A 23,891-nucleotide genomic window follows, 5' to 3' on the forward strand; every position below is an offset into this window, starting at 1 on the left:
TCATATACATTGAATGTCGGCAACTTGATAGGGTATCGTTTAAATTTATTGATTTAATTAGAATTTTTGGCCGTTTATTTTTGTCAAATAAAATTATAAGTAGCTAAAACAAGAATATTTGTTAAAGTTGTACATTGTTTTCAATCATTTAACGTACCTATTAGACTTATGATTAATTAATTAAAAAAAAAACACAGAAAGACGTGCGAAGTCTTATCGTAACCAGAGTAAAAATTTATCGGGAGAGTACTAAGATTAAATTGTAACTAACATCAACTGTGATTTTCTATAGACTAGTTACAAATACAATATGTAAATTGATCTATTTTTATGTAATGAGGGATTAGTCTAATAATGAGGGTATTGATTTTATATATGATTTCGCTCATTAAATTATACGCTACTGAGGATTGTTTCTATGTAAAAAGGCTTATTGAGATTATGGTTCTAACCTCCGATTACAATTAATGCAGAGTGTGGATCGGACAAATCGTACTAATATTATAAATGCGAATGTTTTGATGTATGTTAGAAGTTATCTCCAGAAACACTAAATAGGTCTCGATTAAATTTGGTAAAGATATATGACATAATCTGGAAGAACAAATAGGCTACTTATTTTTTGATTCCGTGCGGATGATGTCGAGAGCAAAAGCTAGTGATAGTCTCGTTTTTACTGAAATTTCATAACAAAATGATAAAATTATAAAGCTTTAACATTTATTTTGTGGATTCAAAAAGTGCGTTGAATTAATTCCTACGAAGAGGTTTGCAAATGATATACAAAATCATATATTCTGGAGAATTCTCGGCTTCCCGTATTTGCGCGTTTAGCTTCCGGTATTTATTTATTACTAGCTGTCGCTCGCGACTCCGTATACGCGGAACCAAAAATGAACTAAATGAGTAACTTATGTGTTCTTTCAGACTATATTCTACATCTATGCCAAATTTCAAAAAGATCCGTTGAGCCATTCTGAAGATACCTTCAAACAAACATCCATCTATCCATCCAACTAACCATCGCATTTATAATATTAGTATGAAGTATGTTTGTTCTTACCGTGTTGCAGTCAGTCGCTGTTAAATCTTTATATTTTCTTGTTAGTACAACCTAACATTTGGTTGGTTGGAACAATATTGGCTTTAACTTGTCGAATCCTCTCATTTATGTATTTGTCAAGATTGCATTTCGGATGTCTTACGAGTATAATTATGACTTCTGGTAATCAGATGATATCAGCTTACGATAAAAGGTTTGACATATGTTAAGCTAAAACATAATTGAAAAACTAACAGTGGTAGATCCCGCAAATACAATATTTGATGGGTGTACGAATGGGCCGGGTCGACCGGTGAAATACCACGAACAAACAGAAGACGGGCGTTAAGTGGAAGCAATACGTTTCGTCTGATGAGTGTGGTACCGGAGTCTTAATTTAAGTCCTCTTTCCCTTCCCACATTTTTCTTATTGTGAAAGGATGGGAAGGGGAAGTGGATTCGGCGGAAGAGGAGATGCATAGGAAGAGGAAATATCCTCTTTCTCTGCGTCCCCTTCTCTGTTGATTATAGATCTGTATTTGGGGATGTCTATGGGCAACGGTTGCCTCGCTATTTCGGCGAATCCAAGCCGTTTGTTCGTTTGCCGCCTTTTGATAAATAAAAAAATTCTGTCTAAGTTTTTTATGGTAACGCCTATGTTTATGTTGATTTCGTTTATTGAGATTGATATCACGTTTATTTCTGTCGTTTAGTATTTACGTTAAATCAACGTGCTGTCACGTGAAGGGCCTGGATGAGACCGAAATTGCATTAAAAGGGTATAAATGCGGTTGAAATATGAGCGAACAGATTATGTGAAATGTCAGTACTGCATGTCGAGTACGAAGTGACAGGCTTGATTGGAAAAGTTCGATGAATTCAATTGGTTGGATCTGTTTTAAGCATATGCTGATGGAAAGGTTTGCGTAATTTTAAATACTTCTTTGTGTTTTAATCTAAGCTGTGGCATGAATGTTACTAGTGTTTTTTGATTAGTTAAAATTAATAGACACCTTTCTTACATAAGTTTTATTTCAGTATATAAAGATGTACTGTTAATTAAAAGAATGCAGGTAAAATAAATTTGTTTACGTTAATAATGTTCAAAGATACTTTAAATGTTTAGAGAATTTCTTTAAGAAAGCAAATATTCTCCAAACGGAATGTATATACAACTATTTTCAAAACAGACGTAGTCTTTTAGAAGTTGCAATACAAAATAACTATTTGTTTTAGCCGCGCTGTTAAAGCTGACGTTGATGTATTATATAACCATACATTTCTTTCACGTCACGGAAGTGTTGTAGGATTCCTCGGATCTCTCCCGCTTCTGATGTTTAGTCAATTAAGAAAACAAATTGCGTTAGTTTGTCATCTTACTTACATTCATTGTAATTACATTGTGTGTAAATATTCTCGTCATTTAGGCTATTATTATTACAAATCAAAATTAAGAAAGAAATTAAATAGTAACCTTTTACTATAAAAAACTATATTTTCCGGGTAAAGGTCAGTATTGGTACGAGTAAAATGTTATCGTAAGTATGTGAATTTTAATAATATTACCCCAAATTTACCAAAATTACTATAACCCAATTTTCACTTGTTTACAAAGGCGTAAAATATTTTTATTGTTGACCCAAAACACAGTTGACAAACTGTAGTGAGACATTTAAAATACGTAATTATCTTTGCTGGATTAAGCATTGATCAAAGGAGTAAATTATTGCATTAACTGTTAATTTGACGATTCAATGACTTAGTCCAATTGCAACATGAAAGATAAATTACATTTGCGATGTAGAATGGAAGTTAAACACACCCTATTACGAACTCCTTCAAAGTATTTCCTAACCAATTTTGAAAAAGATAATTTTAAATTAGACTTGTTAAAAATCTTGTTATTTTCAGCATAATTAACTAAATATGTAGGAAATTCGCGAACATCTTACTATGAAAGTTGGACAAGTTGATGCCAATCTCAAGTCTGTAACTGTTATACGGATAATTAGAAGTTTGTGCAAGTTTTTCTCTTGCACTTGACTTGTTTTAATAAGTTAGACTAAGTAAATATTCTATACCTTTATTAAAATAGAAAAGGTATAAAATATACACGTTCCTAGTGACTTTAACGAACACTAGCTAGTACGCCACTAGTTCTTGTCGACTCTATGGTCGGTACCATCGCAGTCTCGTCAGCGTGAGGATTAAATCTTTAACGGATTATTTGCTTTTCAATACATGTATACGTTGGCAGTGCCACTATTAAACTATTTTAAAAAGGTGCACTTTAACAAAATGAAAAGGCTTGTCTGGATCAAATTTTATTTCATTTCATTTTATTTCAAGGGCCGCTAATAGGTCGCATTCGATTTAAAGTGCACAGTCGACGAAGTTACTAGGAGAGAGTAATCTAATACTCTGACTAAATGCAGTAACGAATCTACGGTTCCGTTGCGTAGCTTTTCTGCAACGCCAAAGGCATTTGTGCCGTAATAATTATGTTTCTTTTATTGCTTTCATCTTATTATCGATTTACTTTGATTAATAACTTATTTAAAAATTCCGCATCATAATTCTATGTCTAGAATAAACTCAGAAATTATTAAATAAAACTTGATGTATTGAAAATAATTCGAATTTTACAAATTACTTTCCAATGAAATGCATGTAATTTAAAATTTATAAAATGTAATTTACTCTGTTTGAAAGATAATCTTTAATTTGCAATGCGAACATATTAATGTTAATTTTAATCCAGTATCATGATACGCCGCGTCACTCAAAGCTAATGGAAATTGTTGGGATTGTAGTGGACTCGTATTCACAAAGTTTTGTCATTAAAATTTACTCTATAGAGTTCGTTTTATACAAAAAAGTAAGAATTTTTGACACTACAATATTGAAGTGTGATATTGTATTTTATAAAAATAATCACATGGTTACATTTCACATGTTTTCTTAATATCAAACTAACACGATATCAGAAAACCGACACGATAGTTGTCCCTCCAGGCGGCAAAAAACCCTTGCAACGCAAAGTAGTCGTGGGGAATAATTGTTTTTTTTTAATTTTAGAATTTTAATTTCAATTTCAAATATGAAGACCTATAGATTCTTATTATTCCTTTAGTAAACAAACTAAAATAAAGACTCATCATTAAAGTACGAGCCTAATAATAATTAATTTTCAAGCAACGTGTAATTTAATTACACGGACAAATGCTGAATTGATATAACTTTTCAATATAATTATATTGAAAAAAAAAACCTTTAATTTAAAACATAATGTTAAAAATTTTACTTATACAACTGCAACAGTAAATAAGGAATCCATTTGTTATCAAAAGTTGCTGCAACGATTGACAAAACCACACAATTATTTTTATTTTGTAAATGCGTGTTGTTTGGTTTGAAATAAAAAAAAAGGATTCTGTATTTATACAATTTTTAATAAATGTTAATAACATGATATTTTTCATATTCTTAGTTATATTTTGTATTTTAATTAAAAAATATAGTTCAATTTTTTTACATGAAAGATCTTTTATTATTATTTCGTATCTCAATCAATGTACGCGCTTCTTAGCCTCTTTCGTAGCCTGTAATAGTTCTTGGGATAATCTTCGTAGTCGTCTAGAACTCTCTGGAGTTTTCTTCGTATCATTTTCTGTTTGTGTTTCTCTAGCATGTCAGAGTACGCGTCGGAAAATGGTAAAATGTTAATTCCCCCATCGTGTGTTACGATTCCTCTGATTCCTGGTACCATTCCCGCTTGTTGGTTGCCGTAAGATGCATATGTGTTATATGGAAGGAATGGTGGAGGTAGAGGATTTGATGCAATTGGATAAGCTACTCCAGAACTTACTGGCATCATAGGGTTTGGAGCAAATGGTACACCAACTGGTAAAGGTGCTGGAACTAGAGGTGAAGGCGGTGGAGGTAAAAGAGGTACTGGACCTATCGGTTTTGGAAATACTGGTACAGGAATCGGCATTGGTATAGGTCCAATTATCGGCTTTTCCGTTTTCGGTCCGTTATTGAAATAACAATAATCTGGAATAGGTCTGGGATACCAATATAGAGGATTACATGGATCCTCAACTTTTGGAATTATATTGTATTTTTTTGACTTCTGTATGTCCATGTATGATAGTCCGTCTATAGAACATTTTACTAGGTTTATTACTAGAAGAGTAATTGTTGCCTGAAAAATAAAATTATTTAGTACTTTTATTAAATGGGCAAACAAAAGAAATCGTAAAATATCTAGCACTTTAGTTTTCTTAATAATTAAATTTTCAATTTTATTAAAAACATATTTTAATAAGCAACGAATATAAAAACTATATAAATAAGATATACACAATTTATTAAAACTCACTCAATTATAGAGCAATAAGTTAGAAAATACTTATTGCTCTATAATTAAACCGTTAATACTTGGATACATACATACATACCTTGAGTAATAACTTCATTTCACTGCAATATGCAATAGTTACACGTCTGACTCAATAGAAGTTAGCTTTGAAAATGGATAATTGCTAATACATTGATTCCAAGAACAATGCAAAAATCTTTTTACCAAAAGGAAAAGTAAAAACTTTCGCAATTCAATTGACAAGTACTAAAATTCTATAAGGCAATTGTGATTGATTTGCAAGATTTATGGTTAAAAGATTCTATACCTTAGATAGATTTTGTTTGTAACTTTAATAAATAAACAAAATTCTAACATAAAACAAGTATTAGTTAACGTTTAGTAGTGGAGATATTGACAAGAAGTTTTTTAATGTGATTAGGTTAAATAAATTTGTTCGTACATTTCCAAATATAAACTAAATTATAAAAGGACTTTAATACAAATAAAACATTTAAATAAGTTATTTCGAACATTTATTAACTAATAAAATAATTACTGTCATATTAAAGTACATATTTCGATGGTAAAAATAAAATACATACTTTTCCAATCAGTCATTTTAAAGTACATGAATTGTATAAAAAATGATCATTACCTTTTTTTGTGTTTCTTTATTTTATGTGGCATCATTGCTTTCTGGTATGCCTCCGCTATTTCTTTTATTGCCTTTTCACTTTTTTTAGATACCGGCTGATGATATACTGTAATAGGCCCATATTGTGGTGCTATGCCTATCTCTGGTGCCGTTGGTATAGTCATTGCGTCACTTCGCATCATCTCTATCATCTTTTTCATAGGGGATAACGGCTGCCGTTTTTCGTAAATTACTTCTTTTCCACCCGAAATTACTGGAGGCAATAAATATTCTGGTCTGAAATGATGATACTCATAACTCTCTTCAGAATCGTCTTCCATTTCGTCGAACAGTCTATCTTTAAATATTTGAAGAGGTCCCATAGAACCTAAATTTGAACGAATTAGTTTTTCGTACATGTCAATGCAATCTTTTGGTAAATGTAAGGGATGCCAGTATATGGGGTTGCATTCATTTACGTTCCTGTATCGTTCTTCGAAATCAAAATCGTCCATGTATGTTACACCGACTATAGACGCTTGAATATATGTTACCGCCTTCATCAATACTAACGTCTTAATAAGTTTCGTTGTTATCTGTAAAAAGAAAGTAAATAGCTATTCAATTCATAAATCGAATTTAAAAAATCTTATCGGATTTGGTATCATTAAAAAAAACTCGATAGTAAATTACTATGTCTAAAATATGAAGTGGCGCAGCCGTAACACATGTCAGAATATATTTGGCGTCCAAGCGACGGAACAATGTGCTAATATTTAATATTGTACTGTTGACTCAAAATGTTCATTATATTGGTGACAGACATAAGCGTTTATGATGTGAAGCGTCTGGTGTTACGACTGTCATTTCTTATGCCAAAACGATGATAGAGGTAAATCCTTTAAATTACGATTTTTAGACGATGGTTATATTGGAACGAAGTTCCTTATCGCGTGTTGTGAAAGGGGGCTAGACGGAAAAAAATCTTACGAAAAGTTGTCACGACACTTTTTGCTATAGTTAGTATGTTAACGACGAATGAGCGCTACTTCACCATGGCAACGACGTGACAATATATAACGATAATTCATAGAAATAAAATGTACTTCTTGTGAAGACTTTCTTATTCATAGAATAAACATTGGTTCCTTCACTAATTAATAGAAAGGAACTTCGTTCCATCCGGGTGTCCCTTAACACCTCTCAAGTTTTTATATTTACATTGGTGATTTATTGCACTATTAATGTAATTTACAAAGATATACTTATATTTTTTTGAAGTTAAATAACAAGCGTTATATCGTATTATTTGAACAAGTATATCGACATTGGTGTTAACTGATGATTAATATATCAACATCATATATAATATCGGGTACAAAGATGTCTTCAAATTGATAATAGAAGCAGCCAGATGAGATGGCGTTGTAATTAATTAAATGGCAGTCTGTCAGACAAGCTTTGTTGACTCAATATCTAGTCGCAGGTCTAAAAGCATTCAAGGAAAATAGGATTAGTATAAATGATTCAGATAATGTTGTGGTTGTCACTCAAGAATTTTATTAGAATGAATAATGCGTTATGAAAACGAATGAGTAAGTATACGTCATAGAAATTTAAGGGTCTCAGGAGACGTCGTTGCAGTTTATCCTAAAGATTAAACATATAATAATGCAGAAAAATAATTAAAATACTTCCACATTGGATCCCATTACATAGTAAATTAACATATCACAAGAAAAAAAAACTAACAGAAATTTAATGTAAACTAAAGACCATAAATTACCCACATGCACAGAACTATATAGATAAAATTTGGCATACATGTAGGAAATAGTCTGGAAGAACACATAGGCTACTTTTTAAGTTTCTTCTTTCACGCGGACGGAGTTGCGGGTGACAGCTAGTGTGCACACAAAGAGAAACAAGAGTGCATTAACTAACAAATTGGATGCAAATTAACCCGGAGTTATATATACCGTGTCGAATAAATTTATCATTCATGTAATGTCTTAATGGAGTACTTAAATTTTCGTGCTTTGATGAATTATGGCAATCGATGGAGTGACCTACGTTCCACAGTGGACGAACTTATGCGGATAATGATGATGATGATGGTGAATTATTGGTTTTAATAAATATATGTGAAATTTGACATCAAAGCGTGTACTTGCAATGTCCAAATAATTCTTGAATAAGTACGGCAATACTGTTTTACTGTTTCGCAAAATGTAACCGAAATAAAAAAAATATGATAAAACAAATTTACGTATCAATTCAATCTCAATAAAATAACAAATAAGCGAAAGTATTAAAAAATATACAGTTGAGTCATCACGACGCCTCTGGGTCTTGGACAACTGTCTGGCGCTGGTACCATGCCAGTGGCTAAAGTAATAATATGACGCATAAAAATCAGGGTTGCAACGCTTCAGGTGTGAAACTAAAGCAAGATTGAAATAGTAAGTAGTTGCCTTTTTTAATTTTATAATAATTGATATCCTTTAAAAAAAAAGGTAAACTATTAAAATAAGTACTTTAAGTTACTATGAAAATAGTAAGTACTCTTTAGTTTTTTTGTTAGTTAAAAATGCTGAGAAAACTACAGATATAAGTCCGTATTACACAGCGAACCAACTTTATGGTTGGCATGTACGAGTACAGTTGCTTACGTTCGCGGTGTCACACCTTAAAAGCGACATTCGTTAGAGTGTCTCGTAAACATTGACACTACAAAGGTACATGTTGTAACCAAAGCGTATTCCAATTTAAAATAGTCAGACGTATAGTGAAGGTACTTTAAAGTGTTTTTTTTTTAATTTGAATAAATATCGTTAAAGTTAGCGGTTGAGAGATGAAAATTTTCCTGTAAATAGTATAGCACAAACAAAGGTGACTGTATCTTGATAGTAACTCAAAGACTCGCGAGGTATTGAAATACTTGTACAATATTTTCTAGAAAATGTACTTAAGATGTCGAGTAAAACATTGAAAATAATTCTATTGTTTATGTAGTTTAAAACATCTGCTTTTGGTCTACGTACCCGTGGTCTTTAGTTATTTCCGACGTCAAAATAATGTTTAAAATACAACACAATGAAGTATCTAAGTTGTAAAGTAAAACATCACTTTATTGTTACGTTTCGTACTTAGCAAGAAAATGTTTTTAATTCTTGTAAGACTACTTCTTAGTAAGAAATAATGCATAGAAAACAACATTGGCTACTATTTCTTTGTTAATAAATATAACGATGATATTATTAAAATTTGTTCGAATCTTAAATCAAATCACTGAGGTCTACAAATTTACACATAATTAACATAGAATTGCAGGGTTTAAAATAAATATAATTTTTAAATAATATGAACTATCAACATAAAGATTGAGTAATTCATATGAATGACTAACAATCATCATTTATTCATTTATCAATATTGATTGAGTTACCTCAATAATAAAGAATAATTTAAAAAAGACTTTACAATAAATATGCTGACTTCCGATACTTCGATTTAATCTGATAACTAGCTTGTTAAATATTAAGACCATTAATCAAGAAGTAAGCTAAGTATACTACAATTTCTATACGCGAATACCAAATATAAATTGCCAAGACGTAAACAATACATAATGCTCACCATTATGACGCTGCGTCCTTAGGAATTGTTGAAAAGACTTATTTTGGTCTCGCTACTTCGACACCTGCCACTTGCATTGTTTCAGAGTACACTATTTCCACAACCTGGGCAGTATCACCGACCAGCTGTGCGATTTGTAATTCGTAACAACTCTTTAATGATTGTTTGTCGCAACGTCTATTGAAATTTTAAGTACATTTAACAAAATAAGAACCCATTACTTACTTAATATTCTCATTATTTTTGGATCTTATGGGGCCTTTATAATGTAACAAAAGCTTAAATATTGTTATCTGTCAACGATGATACGCTGATGTAATTTACGAGACAATGTTAAAGCTTTTTTTTGGTACGTTAAAGACTCGTTAGCTATAATAATCGTGATCCATCAACTGAAAGGACATATATTTTATTAATGTATAAAATTTTGGATATTCTATATTAAGCCGAGAAATGTCGAAATAATGAAAACAAAAAGGTTATCTATAAAATAACATAACAAATATGACAGATATGGAAGCGTCATGAGCACAATAATAAAAATCTTACTAATATTATAAATGCGAATATTTAGATGGATGGATGGATGGATGTTTGTTTTAAGGTATCTCCGGAATGGCATAACGGATCTTGATGTAATTTAGCACAGATATAGAACATAGTCTGGAAGAACACATAGGCCACTTATTACGTTTTTTTTAATTCTGCGCGGAAGGACTCTCGGGCAACAGCTAGTACTGAAATAAATACAATGTTAGCAACCTTTGATAGTTAATGACAGTTTATTTATTCGTAGAAATACATGTTAACATGATAAAAAATTAATAACCGTGAAAACATATAGAGTTATCTACATCCAAATTCAATTTGTTTGAGAAAGTATTTTAATACATAAGTGGAGAAGTCATAACACGTCTTGATTCCGGGTATCGATATACTTTTATTATAACCGGTTGAATTATGATCGGCGATCGCCGGAGCTGATCAACTGAAACAAGCGTTAAATATTAAGAATACTATGAAAGATAACTTCAAGCAACTTCAAGAAAACAACGCTTACAAGCGATGACTATTTCTATACAGTCAAACCGGGATAAGCGAGAGTCCAATGCACCGCGATATTTTTCTCTCTAATAGTCGAGGTTTCTCTCTAACCCGAGTTTCTTGCTTATGGAGGCCGCCTGTCGGAATCGGACAACAACTCTCGCGTGTAGAGGTTTCTCGCTTATTCAGGTTCGACTGTAGTTAAAACATTACTGCTTTGAATTTGTGAGACTTATTAAAATTACATTAGGTGGATTTCAAAAGTTTGTACAAGGAATCTAAAAATATCGAGTATTAGTTCACGTTGAATGACATAAACCAATCGAAGTAAAATCTATATGTATAACAAGTAACATTATATACAATATATCATATCTTATAAAACAAAATTTTCAAATAAGAATAAAACATACATAATTGTTACCTTTTTTTACTTGTTGACTTAAATTTACATCGTTGCTTTCCTCATGGGACAAAGAGTAATTTAATAGTACAAAAGCAATAAACAGAATTGTCGAGTGCATTACGCTGTGTGTGAGAGAGAATGAATGCGGCAGAAAATTGTATTATATTCTGAAATACAGTTTGTCGTCATTGTAATTTTTTTATTGTATCTCCTTAAAATTAACTAATAACGCATTTTTTTTGGTATTTTATAAATAGAATTCGCATACGTTAATTAGATTTTTAAAGTTACCTGTATTATTTGAAAATTATCTTTAATGTATACATCGGAACTTAAGCAATGTCTATGAAAGAAAATAAACGTTTATTTTTATTTGCTTGCAAAGAGTATTATTGCAAAACTTTAAGTTTGTTTCGATTTCATATATTGCGTTGTGAAATAAAATACTGTTGGCATATTTTATATCGTTTTACAATAGAGTTGGATATTTTCAATTTCCCTTCAATATAATAAACTAACGCTGGATCACGATTCCACCAACTATATTATATTGGATATATTTAACTATTCATATTTAAACATCGTGTACATATTACTAAATCTTGTCTTGTTTGGGCATACTTAAGAACTAATGTATAAAATTATGTATGAAATAAAAAAAAAATCAAATAAAACAACAAAAATAATTGCGTCTACGTGCCAGTATTTTCTTTATTATTCTATCGAACATTTTATTCGTCATGAATGAAGGCATAATGATAGGAGGTGGGCAGCAGACGTTATTTCCATCTTGATTTTTCTTATGTGAATCTTTAATTTTAACAGTACTGATAGGACTGTAGTTTTCCTCCATCAATTTGCTAAGGACGTTAAAATATGCGGAATCGTTCTTGCGCGGAAAGTTAAATATCTCGTTAGTTTTCCTCGGATACCAAGCTGCAACGGTAAAATTAAAAGTAAACAAATATAAAACGAAAACGTATATCAAATGTTTTTACTGCAATTACAATTTGTTTGCCAAATAAATAAGCCTAATAATAAAGTTTATTAGACGGCAACAAGTGAAATATTGTATTGTTCCATCATTTCCGACTAATACGTGGGAATCTTAATTGATTACTCGAGCGAAATTGTTTAGCTCTTAATTGGCTATCTTATTTGTTCGAGTGTTCATAAGGAAATGTTTGTTTTGTTACTAGTGAGGAAATCACAATATTATTAAACAAAAGTCATCATAAGTCTTCTGCTAAGCGTTAAATGTTACTGTAAAATTAATCTGTTTTCTTATTTTCCAAGAGAATATGACGTAAGGCAAATATGTTTTCTACTTGTTTAGTGTTTCGTCAGTGCAAACTAATAGTTCCACACATCGATACTGTTGCGGGTAAAGGCAGCTAGAATAACTTCACTTAGCCAAGGTTTAAATCGTAAGTTTATAGTTAGTCGTTTGCATAAAGTAGGTTTTATTTTTAATTATTTAATTTAAAATATATAATTAAATTATATCCTTTGTTTTTCGATAAATTGTGAATAGCTTTTGGATGTCATCCACAACGATTCCCTGTTTTTTTTCTCTCATTGCGGGAATTCTTTTCTTGTAACAGATACTAGGATCTAAATATGGGCAGCTGCAGTCTTTTTTTTTATTTACAATCATATTTAATCGGTCTTTCTTATCGTCGTAAGTGAACATTGGTGGTTCTGTAGATGTGGTACTTCCTCGATTAGATTTTGTTTGCTTGCTTTTTTTATTAGTCTTCTTAGTGTTCGATTTTGATGGATGAGTAATTTTGTTACTTTGATGCTCTTCTTTGTTGATTTTTTTATTGTAAGTATCTCTATATACTTTCTTAGCATGATTTCCTACATAGACAGGAAATCCTATTTCCAATTTCTCATCAGTACATTCACCTTCGCACAATTTGTATGGTGCGGTAAACATTAGAAATTCCGGTCTTGAATGTAATTCTATAAACAAAACACGATTACGATAATATACGATAACCAAGTATTTCGAAGGTTTTTTTTTCATAATTGTTCATTATTACAAATAGGTACACATAGTAGGGGTCCAGTCCAGTGAACATCGTAATGTAGACGTTAACAGTCTTTAGAATAAATGTGAAATATTTCAGTGTTGCGTTCCTCTCTGATATGAAATTTTCATAAGTAATTTAATTGTTTAACTTAATCGATTAATTTAAACTGTAATTTAAACTGATAATTTCTGTTCAATAAGGGATTCTGAACACGGACAGATTTAAGCAGTCCGAGTGCTCGCGTCGCGACGGCGACTTGAAGCTGCCCGAGTCGGATGCTTGAACATGTACGTGTGCGGCACTCAGATTCATAGAACAACTGTCACTAATTTTTAAGATCTTCAAAGGTCGTTTTTCTTGTCACTGTAACGAACTGTGTTGTTTGTCATACTTACCTGTATTACTGACAATACTTTTCATAAATTCAGATCCGTCTATAATTTGCTCATTTTCCTGTCCTTGTTCCCTATGCTTGGTATATACGGTATTCGAAGTGAAATAATAAAACAAAAACATTAAATTTAGATTCCGGCAACCACTCATCGTTTATTCTCAATCGAGTTGAGTGTTTATAAATTTACTTTTAGATGCCTGAGCTGTTTCGCAGTTTTATAAATAGTTTATTTTGCATTTTTTTTAGTAACAATAATATTATTTCTACATATCGTTTAGACCAAAATATCAATTAATTTAATTAAATTTATAAAGTCAAACTTTACTAAACTAATGTCAAAACTAATGTAATATTCTTTATAATTTCTGGTACCATTTCGTGTCAAATAAAATTTTACGCCTGTCATAAAACTTTACACTTTGTGTATATGAATTTTACGATATACGACATTAAATTACATTGAGTTAGAAGGAAAATTTATATAGAAGTACAATAATTTACTATGAATATTTTAACGTTTTTCGAGTAACTCAATATATATGAACATCAATTCATTAATGTCTACTAATTTAAATTATTTCCAATAGGCAAAAGAGTTAATGACAATAGAATCGCTGGGGATGGGACGAAAATAGTCGACCAAGACACTGGCCTAGAATGACGGAATGTTGAATAGACATTACAAAATTAGCATTGTATTTGTATTTTAAACACCTGCTACTAATCCGGGCTACAGGGTTTAATTTGTGTCGATAGATGACGCTTTAGTCGCTGTTTTAATTATATTTTTTAGCTCCAGTTATAAGTTCTTATTGACTTTGATATAAAATCGATCGCTTTTATCGAGAAACTATGGGTGTTCAAAATGAAATATACTTCTGTATAGTCTGTATCCTAAATACTCAATGTATTATTTTACTAGCTATTGCCAGCAACTCCGTCCGCGCGGAATTTAAAAATATTTTTTTTAGTCTATGTGTTCTTCCAGATTGTGTTCTATATCTATACTGAATTTCAACGCGATCCATGCAGCCGTTCTGGAGTTACTTTGTAACAAACATCCATCCATTCATTCATCTATCTAAACATTTGAATTTAAAACATTAGTAAGATTAACAGATAAAGGATATGTTTGGTTATGATTTAAATCCGAGACTTCAACCTGAAAATCGACTTAAAATTCGTATAAATCAGCACTGTGGTATCGTTGACCCATTGCCGCATCCAATTAATAAGGCAGTCTGATTTTAGTCTTTATCTACTTTACTTATCAAATGATCAAGATCCTAGAGATATCGTGATCATCGTAACATTAAATTATCTACAATTTGGCCGTATGCCGGCTTTACCTGGTAGGTAAGCAAGTGTTCTGGACTACGTCCAAACGATTACATTCACTGAGCTGTCAAACATAAGTTATTTTAGATATCTCGACATTGAAATTTAGTGGACGACGAACGAATATGTCAAAATGGTGATAATAAACGACACAATTCAAGTGTTACCTTACAAAATGTTATTAGTAATCGATTTATATACTGTCAAGGATATTTGACCCGGTTTGTATAAGTAAAACTAAATTTTGAAAGCGCACTAGCGCCACACTGTTAACGTCAAAAGAGTGTCACAAGATCCTTTTCTTACTGTTGCTGTATTGTCATATTTTTCTTTTATGCCATTTTTTCTATATCCATGTAGGTTTTACATATTATCTAACGGAACTAATCGCGAAAGCAGCGCCCCTTTCATTAGGCCAGAGGTTCTTGTTTGACTACAATGTTTAATAGTATGACCACGATGTCGAGAATAGAAAGAAGTGGAAGAGACTGATTAGGAAGGCGGAAAGAGAGAGAGAGAGGGAGAGAGGGAGAGACACACACAGAGAGAGAGAGAGAGAGAGTATGTGTATAACTCCGATAAAATGATTATGAAATCAATATTAATAAACTAGCTGTTGCCCCCGACTCCACCCGTGCAGAATTAAAAAGACTTAATTAGTAGCCTAAATGTTCTTCCAGACTACGTTCTACATCTTTGCCAAATTTCATCAAGATTCGTTAAGCTGTTCTGGAGATACCTTCAAACAAACATCCATCCATCCATCCAACTAAACATTCGCATTTATAATATTAGTAAGATTATTATGAATACAACATTTCTATTTAATGTCTGCGCACAAGTTTATTTTGATTTAGTACTTGAGATCGAGGATAGATTCGACGTTGCTTTATTAATTCCTCTTCAGCCCCCCTATCTCTTTTCCACGATAAATTGTCTCGGAACAATTTGTTATTCAAGGGGATTAAATAAAGCCCATTTATATGCCAATTTATCTAATATACCCAATTAGTCGAAAAACAGGATCGATTATGGTACATTACTCACTGGCATATTAAATTACTAGTAATTTTGATGTTAATTATGGTGCCGAGGCGACACCGAGAAACGATGTTGGTATTTATTTCCTCGACTGTCATTTCTTTTACTTATACTAAAAGCTTCCCTATGTTTCCGTCACAATGATCGATCCTCAACTAAAGCATTTCTAAAAGCATTGTTTAAAATTTAAAGATAAATGTAATGCATATACAAAGCTAATTTTCTATGTTAAATAAACAAATAAATTGTGAGTAAGCAATTCAGACTTGTTAACATAACTATTCCTACGTACTCGTAACATCAACAGTAGTGTTAAATTTATGAGCTACACTTTTTTATCTCAATTTAGATCATAAAGTGAAGTGCAAAAATCGATTTTTGTTTACATTAAGAATAGTTCGAAACATCAGGTGCGCTTTTCTAAACAACAGAAAATGGCTTAGGAGTTTTAAACGTAAACTTACTAAAATAATTCAAAAACACATCGCCTTGCATCTTTGCAAAATCGCTGTGCTGTGTTAGTTCAAGGCATTAAATAAATATATCTACGGTTTAACTACATCAGACATTTTCGTAAAGTCAAATCTTAATAACTTGTTATTTAAAGGTGTTCGCAAGCATAAATTAAAGACAATATAAAACTTATTATTTATTGTCTTCTCAATGATGTTATAAATAGGAATGCGGACAGCTTTCGATGTGATGTATTTACTTGGTGCGCTTACCGGCCGTCGGCGAGAGTTAGCTCACGCCAGCGAAATCCTGTAACATCGATAAATAGGTCACGCCCTGTTGCTGGGGCCTTGTCCGCCTAGCGATGTTAAGCGAGGGTGTTAAAGCAAAGCTAAAGGGATACTGAGCTAAATCCGAGATTGGAATACTTCCTCGCGATGCGAGCCTTGCTGTGGTAACGTTGGAAACGGGCAGCAGTCGAAATATGATGGAGAAGAGTCGTGTCTGTGTTGTACGTCTTTGCGGTATAACTGTGATCCTTGGAAAGGTATGTCCTAAGGGCTCGCTCGCCCCACGTCTGAGCGCGCGGTCTCTCTACAGGCAGTCCCCTGTTACGCCTGTCCAAGTAGGAGAGAACGTCGTCGTAGTAGTTACGTTGGTAATCATAGATGTAGTTGTACTGAAGAAATTTCGGTCTGAAATGAAAATGAAAAAAAATATTAAGTTAATGACCTGTAAAAATTTTTTACAAAATAAAGATACGATTCTTTTTTTAAGTGTTATGTTACTTTTAGTTTATTTAAATTGTATGTGATTTCTTACCGTATCCAGTGCTTGAATACAAGCCGGCGCGGCTCATTCTTTGTATTATCTACCGGCGGCGGGGGCTCGGCAACCTCAGGTTTGTCATCGCCGGCTGCCTCCCCCGCCGGTGCGTCTGCGGCTGGCTGCGCTGCCGCGGCCGGTGCTGGGGTTTCTTCCACTACGTCATCCCACATCGCGCAAGGTGATTCTGGGATCAAAATATATTTATTATTAACCGGCACTCGTGAAAATTATGAACTAGTTCATTTCTGTAAAGACACAACACATATCATAAACACATCACTAAAATTTAAACACGGACCTATTTGGGTATAGTGAAACGTGTGAATAGTTTGATCGTTCGACTGCGACTGATGATCGGTGATGCCTCGCGCCGTAAGCAGCCTCCCGATTTACCTCCCTTCGACACCATCTGGCTCAGCACACGTTACTGCGCTCGAGGTAATCGCTGCCAATGACTTTCTGTCAATACATTGAACGTTCAAGACATTCTTCAATGCTGCTAATTGCCAACGTAATTTGCACTAGGGTTCACTTTGATCTACAATAATAAAATACAATCGAATGTAGACGTTTGCCAATTGATCAGTAGCTTCACTATTGTCACTGAATTTAAAATGCTATAGAACATAAATTATTATATCGCGTGGTGATATTACGAATGTTTAATGATAGAAAATCATGGACGAGAGCCAAATTGTGGTCAGCTGTAAAGATAAATATCAATTAATAACGAAGTTCTTGATTATTTGATAGATGCAATAGATTACGTAGATTTCTACAAAAATATTTTTTGTGTGAGGAAGAGATGAAACAAAGTGATAATAATTATGACCGTATAGACATGTCACGAAATTTGAAAATCACGGTAATATTTTTCACAAGCACCACATCTCTGTAACTGTTTTCCTGACAGTCCTTATATTTTAAGATACATAACATTTAATTAAGGCTGATTCAAAATATTAAAGGTGAAGCCAAAAAATCCAGCGTAGCAATATAACTTTACAAAAGCTTTACAAGTAATTTAATTAATTATCCGGTACAATATTACCTTTCCAAATAATTCATGAAACAGAGAATCCATAGAGAAAAAGTAATTTGTAAATTAAAATAATTTGTAATAGTAACTTATTACTGCTATTTATTTCTTTAGATTAGTCTCCACTGCCATGATCTGTATTTACAACAATGTAGCTATCCCTATAATGATCTTTAAAGAAAACAAAGCTAATATATTGTTTATACAGATGTGCATGCACAGTTGAAGTTAGTTGAAGCCTCGGTTAAGGAACGGATTTATTAACAGTATTACATGAAATTTAGGAAATTAGATCAGTTAGTAGCTGAAAACCGACAGTTTCAGTTTAAAAGAAGCAGCCGTAGATGTTCAACGTCTTGTTATCATTATTGAAATATCGTAAAATACACACATCCTTAGATGTCTGCTAATAAGACCTTTTGCCGCCGAGTTTCGTCATCGGACGACCCGACAGACCGCCAGGTACCATCCATACCATCTGGATGGCTGGCATTCCACAACAGTGCGGTTCTCGCGAAATTTCTTGCCGCGCACGGCCGTGTTGTGGAATGGTCTGTCCTCGGCGGTATTTCCAAACCACTACGACTTAGGGTCCTTCAAGAAGCGAGCATATCTCTTTCTTAAAGGCCGGCAACGCATCTGTAATTCTCGTAGTGTTGCGGATGTCCATGGGCGTCGATGATCACTTCGGTGTTCGCGCCGCTCGTTTGCCCCCATCTCTTATAAAAAAAAAAAAAAAAGACTTCTTATAGTCGCGGACTCGGCGATGTTGCGCCTTTGTTGCCTAGCAACGGTTGTTATGAAACTAACGCCCTCATTAACTTCCATTTACATACGAAAGGGAAGCGGAATCGAAAATCGAAATCCACTCTACAATCGCGAAGTAAGCCTATGTTTTAAGCATTGAAAAAGTTTTACGTTTTACGGCACACACTGCCTTAAATAAGTCTTTATGACAAGGATATCAGGGAGGATAACACAAGGATATTCAGAATTTATCCTAATACAGGCAGAAAACCTAGTCGCAAAAAAAAGCGGATCCGCTTTCCCTTCGCATGCAATCCGTTTGCTGTGTGAACGGTGATGTTCACATCGCAACCACTGTTATACCACACTAATTTTAGTAAAAGACGAAGTTTATTTAATTGAAACAAATATTCTCACTGTTTTTTCACATTTTATTATAGTTAATCATACTTCTTACTAATAGTAATACAAATGGGAATGTTTAGATGGATGGATGAATGAATGTTTGTTAGAAATTTTCTCTATTTTGGTGAAATTCGGCAAAAATATACAAGAACATATAGCCTACTAATTAATATTTTTTTAATTCCGCGCGGACGGAGCCGCGGGCGACAGCTAGTATTTTATGATTTAATTCGAAAAAGTTTTAAGAAGAGAGGTCAAAAAACTTAAGGATGATGGTTGATTTCGTACTAGTTTAAAATTTTTAATGACTACGTTACTACTTGGAAAATTAGAAAGAACAGAAACCTTACAGGATCTATTTTTGTCTGTCTGTCTGTCAAGAACCTTTTTCTCAGGAACTGTGGAGGTATTTATAATATATTGTATATTATTAGATAATACTCAGGTCTTTTGTTCCTTGGAACTGTGTAATCAAACTTCTAAACTATATTACGATTTAATTGGCATGTGGCCTTATTTAAAATTAAAACGATTCCTGCTAACAATGAAACTAAATACATCACATGTGAATCGTTGATGGAAAATTTTAATCGAACATTAATTAAATAAAAATCACTTTATAAGTACCCTCAAACTGTAAAAACCATGAAAGTACAGAGACATGTTACTCCATACTATTTATATTATAAATGCGAACGTTTAAAGATGGATGGATGGATGTTTGTTTGAAGGTATCTCGAGAACGGCTCAACAGATTTCGAAGAAATTCGGTAGAGATGTAGAACATAGTCTGGAAGAACACATAGTGAGCAAAAGCTAGCAGTGAAAAGTACTAGGAAAATGTTGTGCAAGTATACTTAATTGATTTCACCTAGGTAATGTATGTGTGTAACCCGTGACTAACAAATGATTATTAAATGGGTTCAATGACTTTTAAAATACTGACATCAGGTGATTTGCCAAAATTGATTTAAAACACTGATAATGCTCAGTTACATTATTACAATGTTACAAGTACACAACATTGAAAGCAAATTATGTAAGCAGATTTACTTCAACAATGACAATGGACGTATGAACAACACGTATTGACGAATTATTTGGCATCGATCATTGGAGCACAATGCCGAGCGAATACTTTTGCCAATATATGGGGTGTTTATAAGTATCGCTTGGTAATTGGTATAAAATTTGAAGAAATCTAAGCTGGAATTTTTTTTAAATTATTATTGTAAGAAATAAATTCAGGCAAATGTTTTTCAAATTGCAAACACTTCAGACAACATGGTAAAAGGAATAACTAAAAGATTAAAATTAAGATTAATTAAAAAAAATTGTTATGCTTAAAAAATATTTTTTTTAAATGAATTTGTATTTGTTAAATTGATTTTGATGTTACAAAAAAACACTTGACATGCCTTATATAATCCGCTACATCTCGTTGGCCGGATTATATTTTCAGGCAACTACGTTATAAGTCTATATCTTGATAAGACTTCGGCTACCATCACAGGGGAACAATGAGAAATCAGATATTCGACGTCAGAGGGCGCTGACGTTCCATTACACAAGTGAAACATGAGGATTATCTAGTAGATAGTCTGTAGAGGAAGGCATTGTCTTTATAGTGAAGAAGATATCGATTGGTACAATGGTATTGTTTGGTATTCAAACTTTGTAAATCATTTAAAAAAGAGTTTTAACGTGAAAATTTACGGCCGTAACAATTGTATTATACACATATTTTTGTCTCGATATTTTCAAAATGAATGTGAAGGATAGCAATCTGCTTTTACACTAGTATGGCGACAGTGGAAACCCTGTTTTAAAATAATATACCTTATGTCATGATCGACGTTATAATTCGATTTGATTGCTATTTTAAATTATTAGTGAATGTACTCAGTAGACACGTTATTGAACGTTGACCTGCTAGTAGCTAACAATTTTTCGTTATTCGTGAAAAAAAAATCTAAATTGATAAGATCTGATTTGACAATGAACATATAAATTGTGTTTTTCGAAATTATTTAAAAGTAAGTAAAAGAGGTGTGGAAGGTTTTTGCAAAAATGTATTTTCGATTATAGATACTTATGCTTTTAGAAAATTGTGTATACGTTAATTTATGACAAAATATAAACGTCGTAATTAGTTTCCATATTCTGATGTTAACATAACAGTCATGTTTTATAGGCTCGGCCTATACACATTACGCTGACGGCGTAATTAATTTTAAGTCATCCCGTATAATATCGCGCTCGATTTGCGAAACGTACATCCCAATTAGCCGCGCTCCAGCCTTGTAGTCTTGTAATGGAGACAGGGCATAACATTGAACTCTAAACAAAATTTAATAACGATCCGCATAAAATGACGCAAACATAATTATAGCCAAGTAAGAAAATACCATCAGTTTCACTATTTTTGATGATAAATGTTAAATGTTTCAGTGCCCGTGACAGATGACAGAGACGGGCCAGGATGATGTGCCAGACTATAATTGTCTGGCATTGATATTTTTTGTTCCCAACCATTTGTTCTCCTTTGTTCGCATTTTATTCAAAGATTTTTTTTTCTAAAAAGAAAATAAAATTAATTGATTTTGAGTGTGGCATGATTACAACTGTGAGTTTTCACTGTTAAAACATGCGTATAAAACATCATTGCTATCTCAATTCTATCAAAGAAGAAAGAAGGAGATGAGAATATGTGTTCGACGGTGTAATTCCACGGTATTAATAAGACACAGTATTACATACGTCAAACTTTTCTGTCAAGAATATAACAGAAAAATTTTAGTATAAACTTCTATATCTAAGCGTTAATTATGATACACTTAGAAGTTTTTAAAGGTTTCTCGTCGTTTGCTTGATCATATATTGAGGACGATCTAAATAAACAGCTGCCAAGAACCCAGAATCCTTGCCAAAGTTCATAAGTACCATCTGGAATGGTTTTAAAGGAATAGATAGTTACGTAAGATCACTATGTAAAAACAGAGATAACAAGTTATGTCAATACAGGTAGTTACACATTCAAAATAACTTTCTTCAATGAGTGTAAAACGAACTATTTTTTAAGACTGAATTTAATGTCTGCGATTTTATATTTCTGTACATTTTAAAATTGAATCATTTTAGCGTCCAATCAAATTAGAAAGCAAAAACGTCACCGACTTGCCTCCAACCTTAAGCCACTTCCGAGGGAAATGGGAAAGGCGGGGTAGTGCTCTAGTGAACGTAGTTAGTTATGTAGCCGGTGCAGGCTTTATGAGAGCACGTTACTTGCATCTCGTTCCATATCAAAGTAAACACTAATTAGAAAAACTGACACGTTCATTTACAAAATAAACTGGCTTGTTTGACATTATTTCGGCGGATATTTTATGTAATACTAGCTGACGCCCGCCACTCCGTACGCACGGAATTTAAAAAAAAAAAAACTTAATTAGTAGCCTGTGTGTTCTTCCAACCTATGTTCTACATCTATGCCAAATTTCGGCGAGATCCCTTTAGCCGTTCTGGAGATACCTTCTAACATCCTTCCATCTATATAGTTGTGCATTTATAACATTATAAGAAGATAGTATAAATATACTAAGAAGTAAGGTGGCTACGTACAGCTACCGAAACTTAAGTATAAAATCAAGAATTTTTTTCACTCACAATATGTTTAGCATGATATATTTTTAAATTGCATATAAAGTGACAAAACACGTGGAAATTAATTTTAAGTATCCTTCATTGAAAAACTCGGTTCAATCCATTTCGAGCATTTCATAACAAGTAACAATGCAGCTTACAGACAAATTATTACCACCATGGATGCCAATTAGCCGTACGAAATAGAAACGACTAGACCACAACTAGGCGCAGGTAAAAGCACTAATTAACAGGGCTTTACAAACAGTGACCATAGTGTTATAGGAATATTAGACAGTTATCGAGTAGTTGAATTTATGATATGACTAAAACAATAGTACTAGTAATTTGCTCTATTATAACTTTATTTTATTTCTTCCATTAAAAATATAACCTCTAAAAATTCATTGTTGATTGTGATTCTTAAAAATACGAATGTGTAAATTATAACCTCGTTCTTTATTATATTATTTTATTTTTCTGTACTGTTGGATTTACTTTAAATTTTCCTTAAAATTCATACGAACTTTGGTAAATCTATATTCCTCCTTTATACTACAGTAGTCAGCGTAGCAATTAATTGGAGATCATATATTTACTTTGTGACAGACAGGTTCCAATTTCCCCGTTAAGGTTATTACAACCGACTTGATATAGAGGTGGTAATTGAAACTGTTTGAGGATTTACTATAACCGGGAGTTGATTTTGGGAATTGTAATCTTTTGATTTTCTAAATTATTCCGTCAGTTACGTTGAATAATTACATATTTTGATTATTCAGTTTAAAGCAGTGAGAATATTTATCCTTCAAAATATTTTAAATCGTTACTAAA

At 32.6% G+C, this 23,891-nt stretch overlaps 3 protein-coding genes across 4 annotated transcripts; all 3 read right to left on the bottom strand.

The window, feature by feature from the left end:
* Positions 1-4,607: 4,607 nt before the first annotated feature.
* Positions 4,608-5,523, bottom strand: LOC106719758 (sulfated surface glycoprotein 185-like). Its single transcript, XM_014514198.2, has 2 exons — positions 5,506-5,523; positions 4,608-5,249 (listed from the first exon to the last, which is right to left on the bottom strand). Exons 1-2 carry the CDS (start codon positions 5,521-5,523, stop codon positions 4,608-4,610), a joined length of 660 nt encoding a protein of 219 aa, XP_014369684.2.
* Positions 5,524-6,059: 536 nt separating this feature from the next.
* Positions 6,060-9,947, bottom strand: LOC106719759. Its single transcript, XM_014514200.2, has 3 exons — positions 9,907-9,947; positions 9,682-9,806; positions 6,060-6,638 (listed from the first exon to the last, which is right to left on the bottom strand). The coding sequence occupies exons 2-3, from the start codon at positions 9,682-9,684 to the stop codon at positions 6,060-6,062; spliced, it is 582 nt and encodes a 193-aa protein (XP_014369686.2). The 5' UTR covers positions 9,685-9,806; positions 9,907-9,947.
* Positions 9,948-16,579: 6,632 nt separating this feature from the next.
* Positions 16,580-17,658, bottom strand: LOC106719911 (flightin). Of its 2 annotated transcripts, XM_014514396.2 has the most exons (4): positions 17,523-17,658; positions 17,219-17,408; positions 16,828-17,091; positions 16,580-16,705 (listed from the first exon to the last, which is right to left on the bottom strand). In XM_014514396.2, the coding sequence occupies exons 2-4, from the start codon at positions 17,392-17,394 to the stop codon at positions 16,690-16,692; spliced, it is 456 nt and encodes a 151-aa protein (XP_014369882.2). In that variant the 5' UTR covers positions 17,395-17,408; positions 17,523-17,658; the 3' UTR covers positions 16,580-16,689. The 2 variants fall into 2 exon arrangements, with proteins under 2 accessions (XP_014369882.2, XP_014369881.2); XM_014514395.2 differs by having other exon boundaries at positions 16,580-17,091; positions 17,523-17,657.
* Positions 17,659-23,891: the final 6,233 nt, after the last annotated feature.

This window comes from Papilio machaon, chromosome Z (genome assembly GCF_912999745.1).
Source record: "Papilio machaon chromosome Z, ilPapMach1.1, whole genome shotgun sequence".
NCBI lineage: Eukaryota > Metazoa > Arthropoda > Insecta > Lepidoptera > Papilionidae > Papilio > Papilio machaon.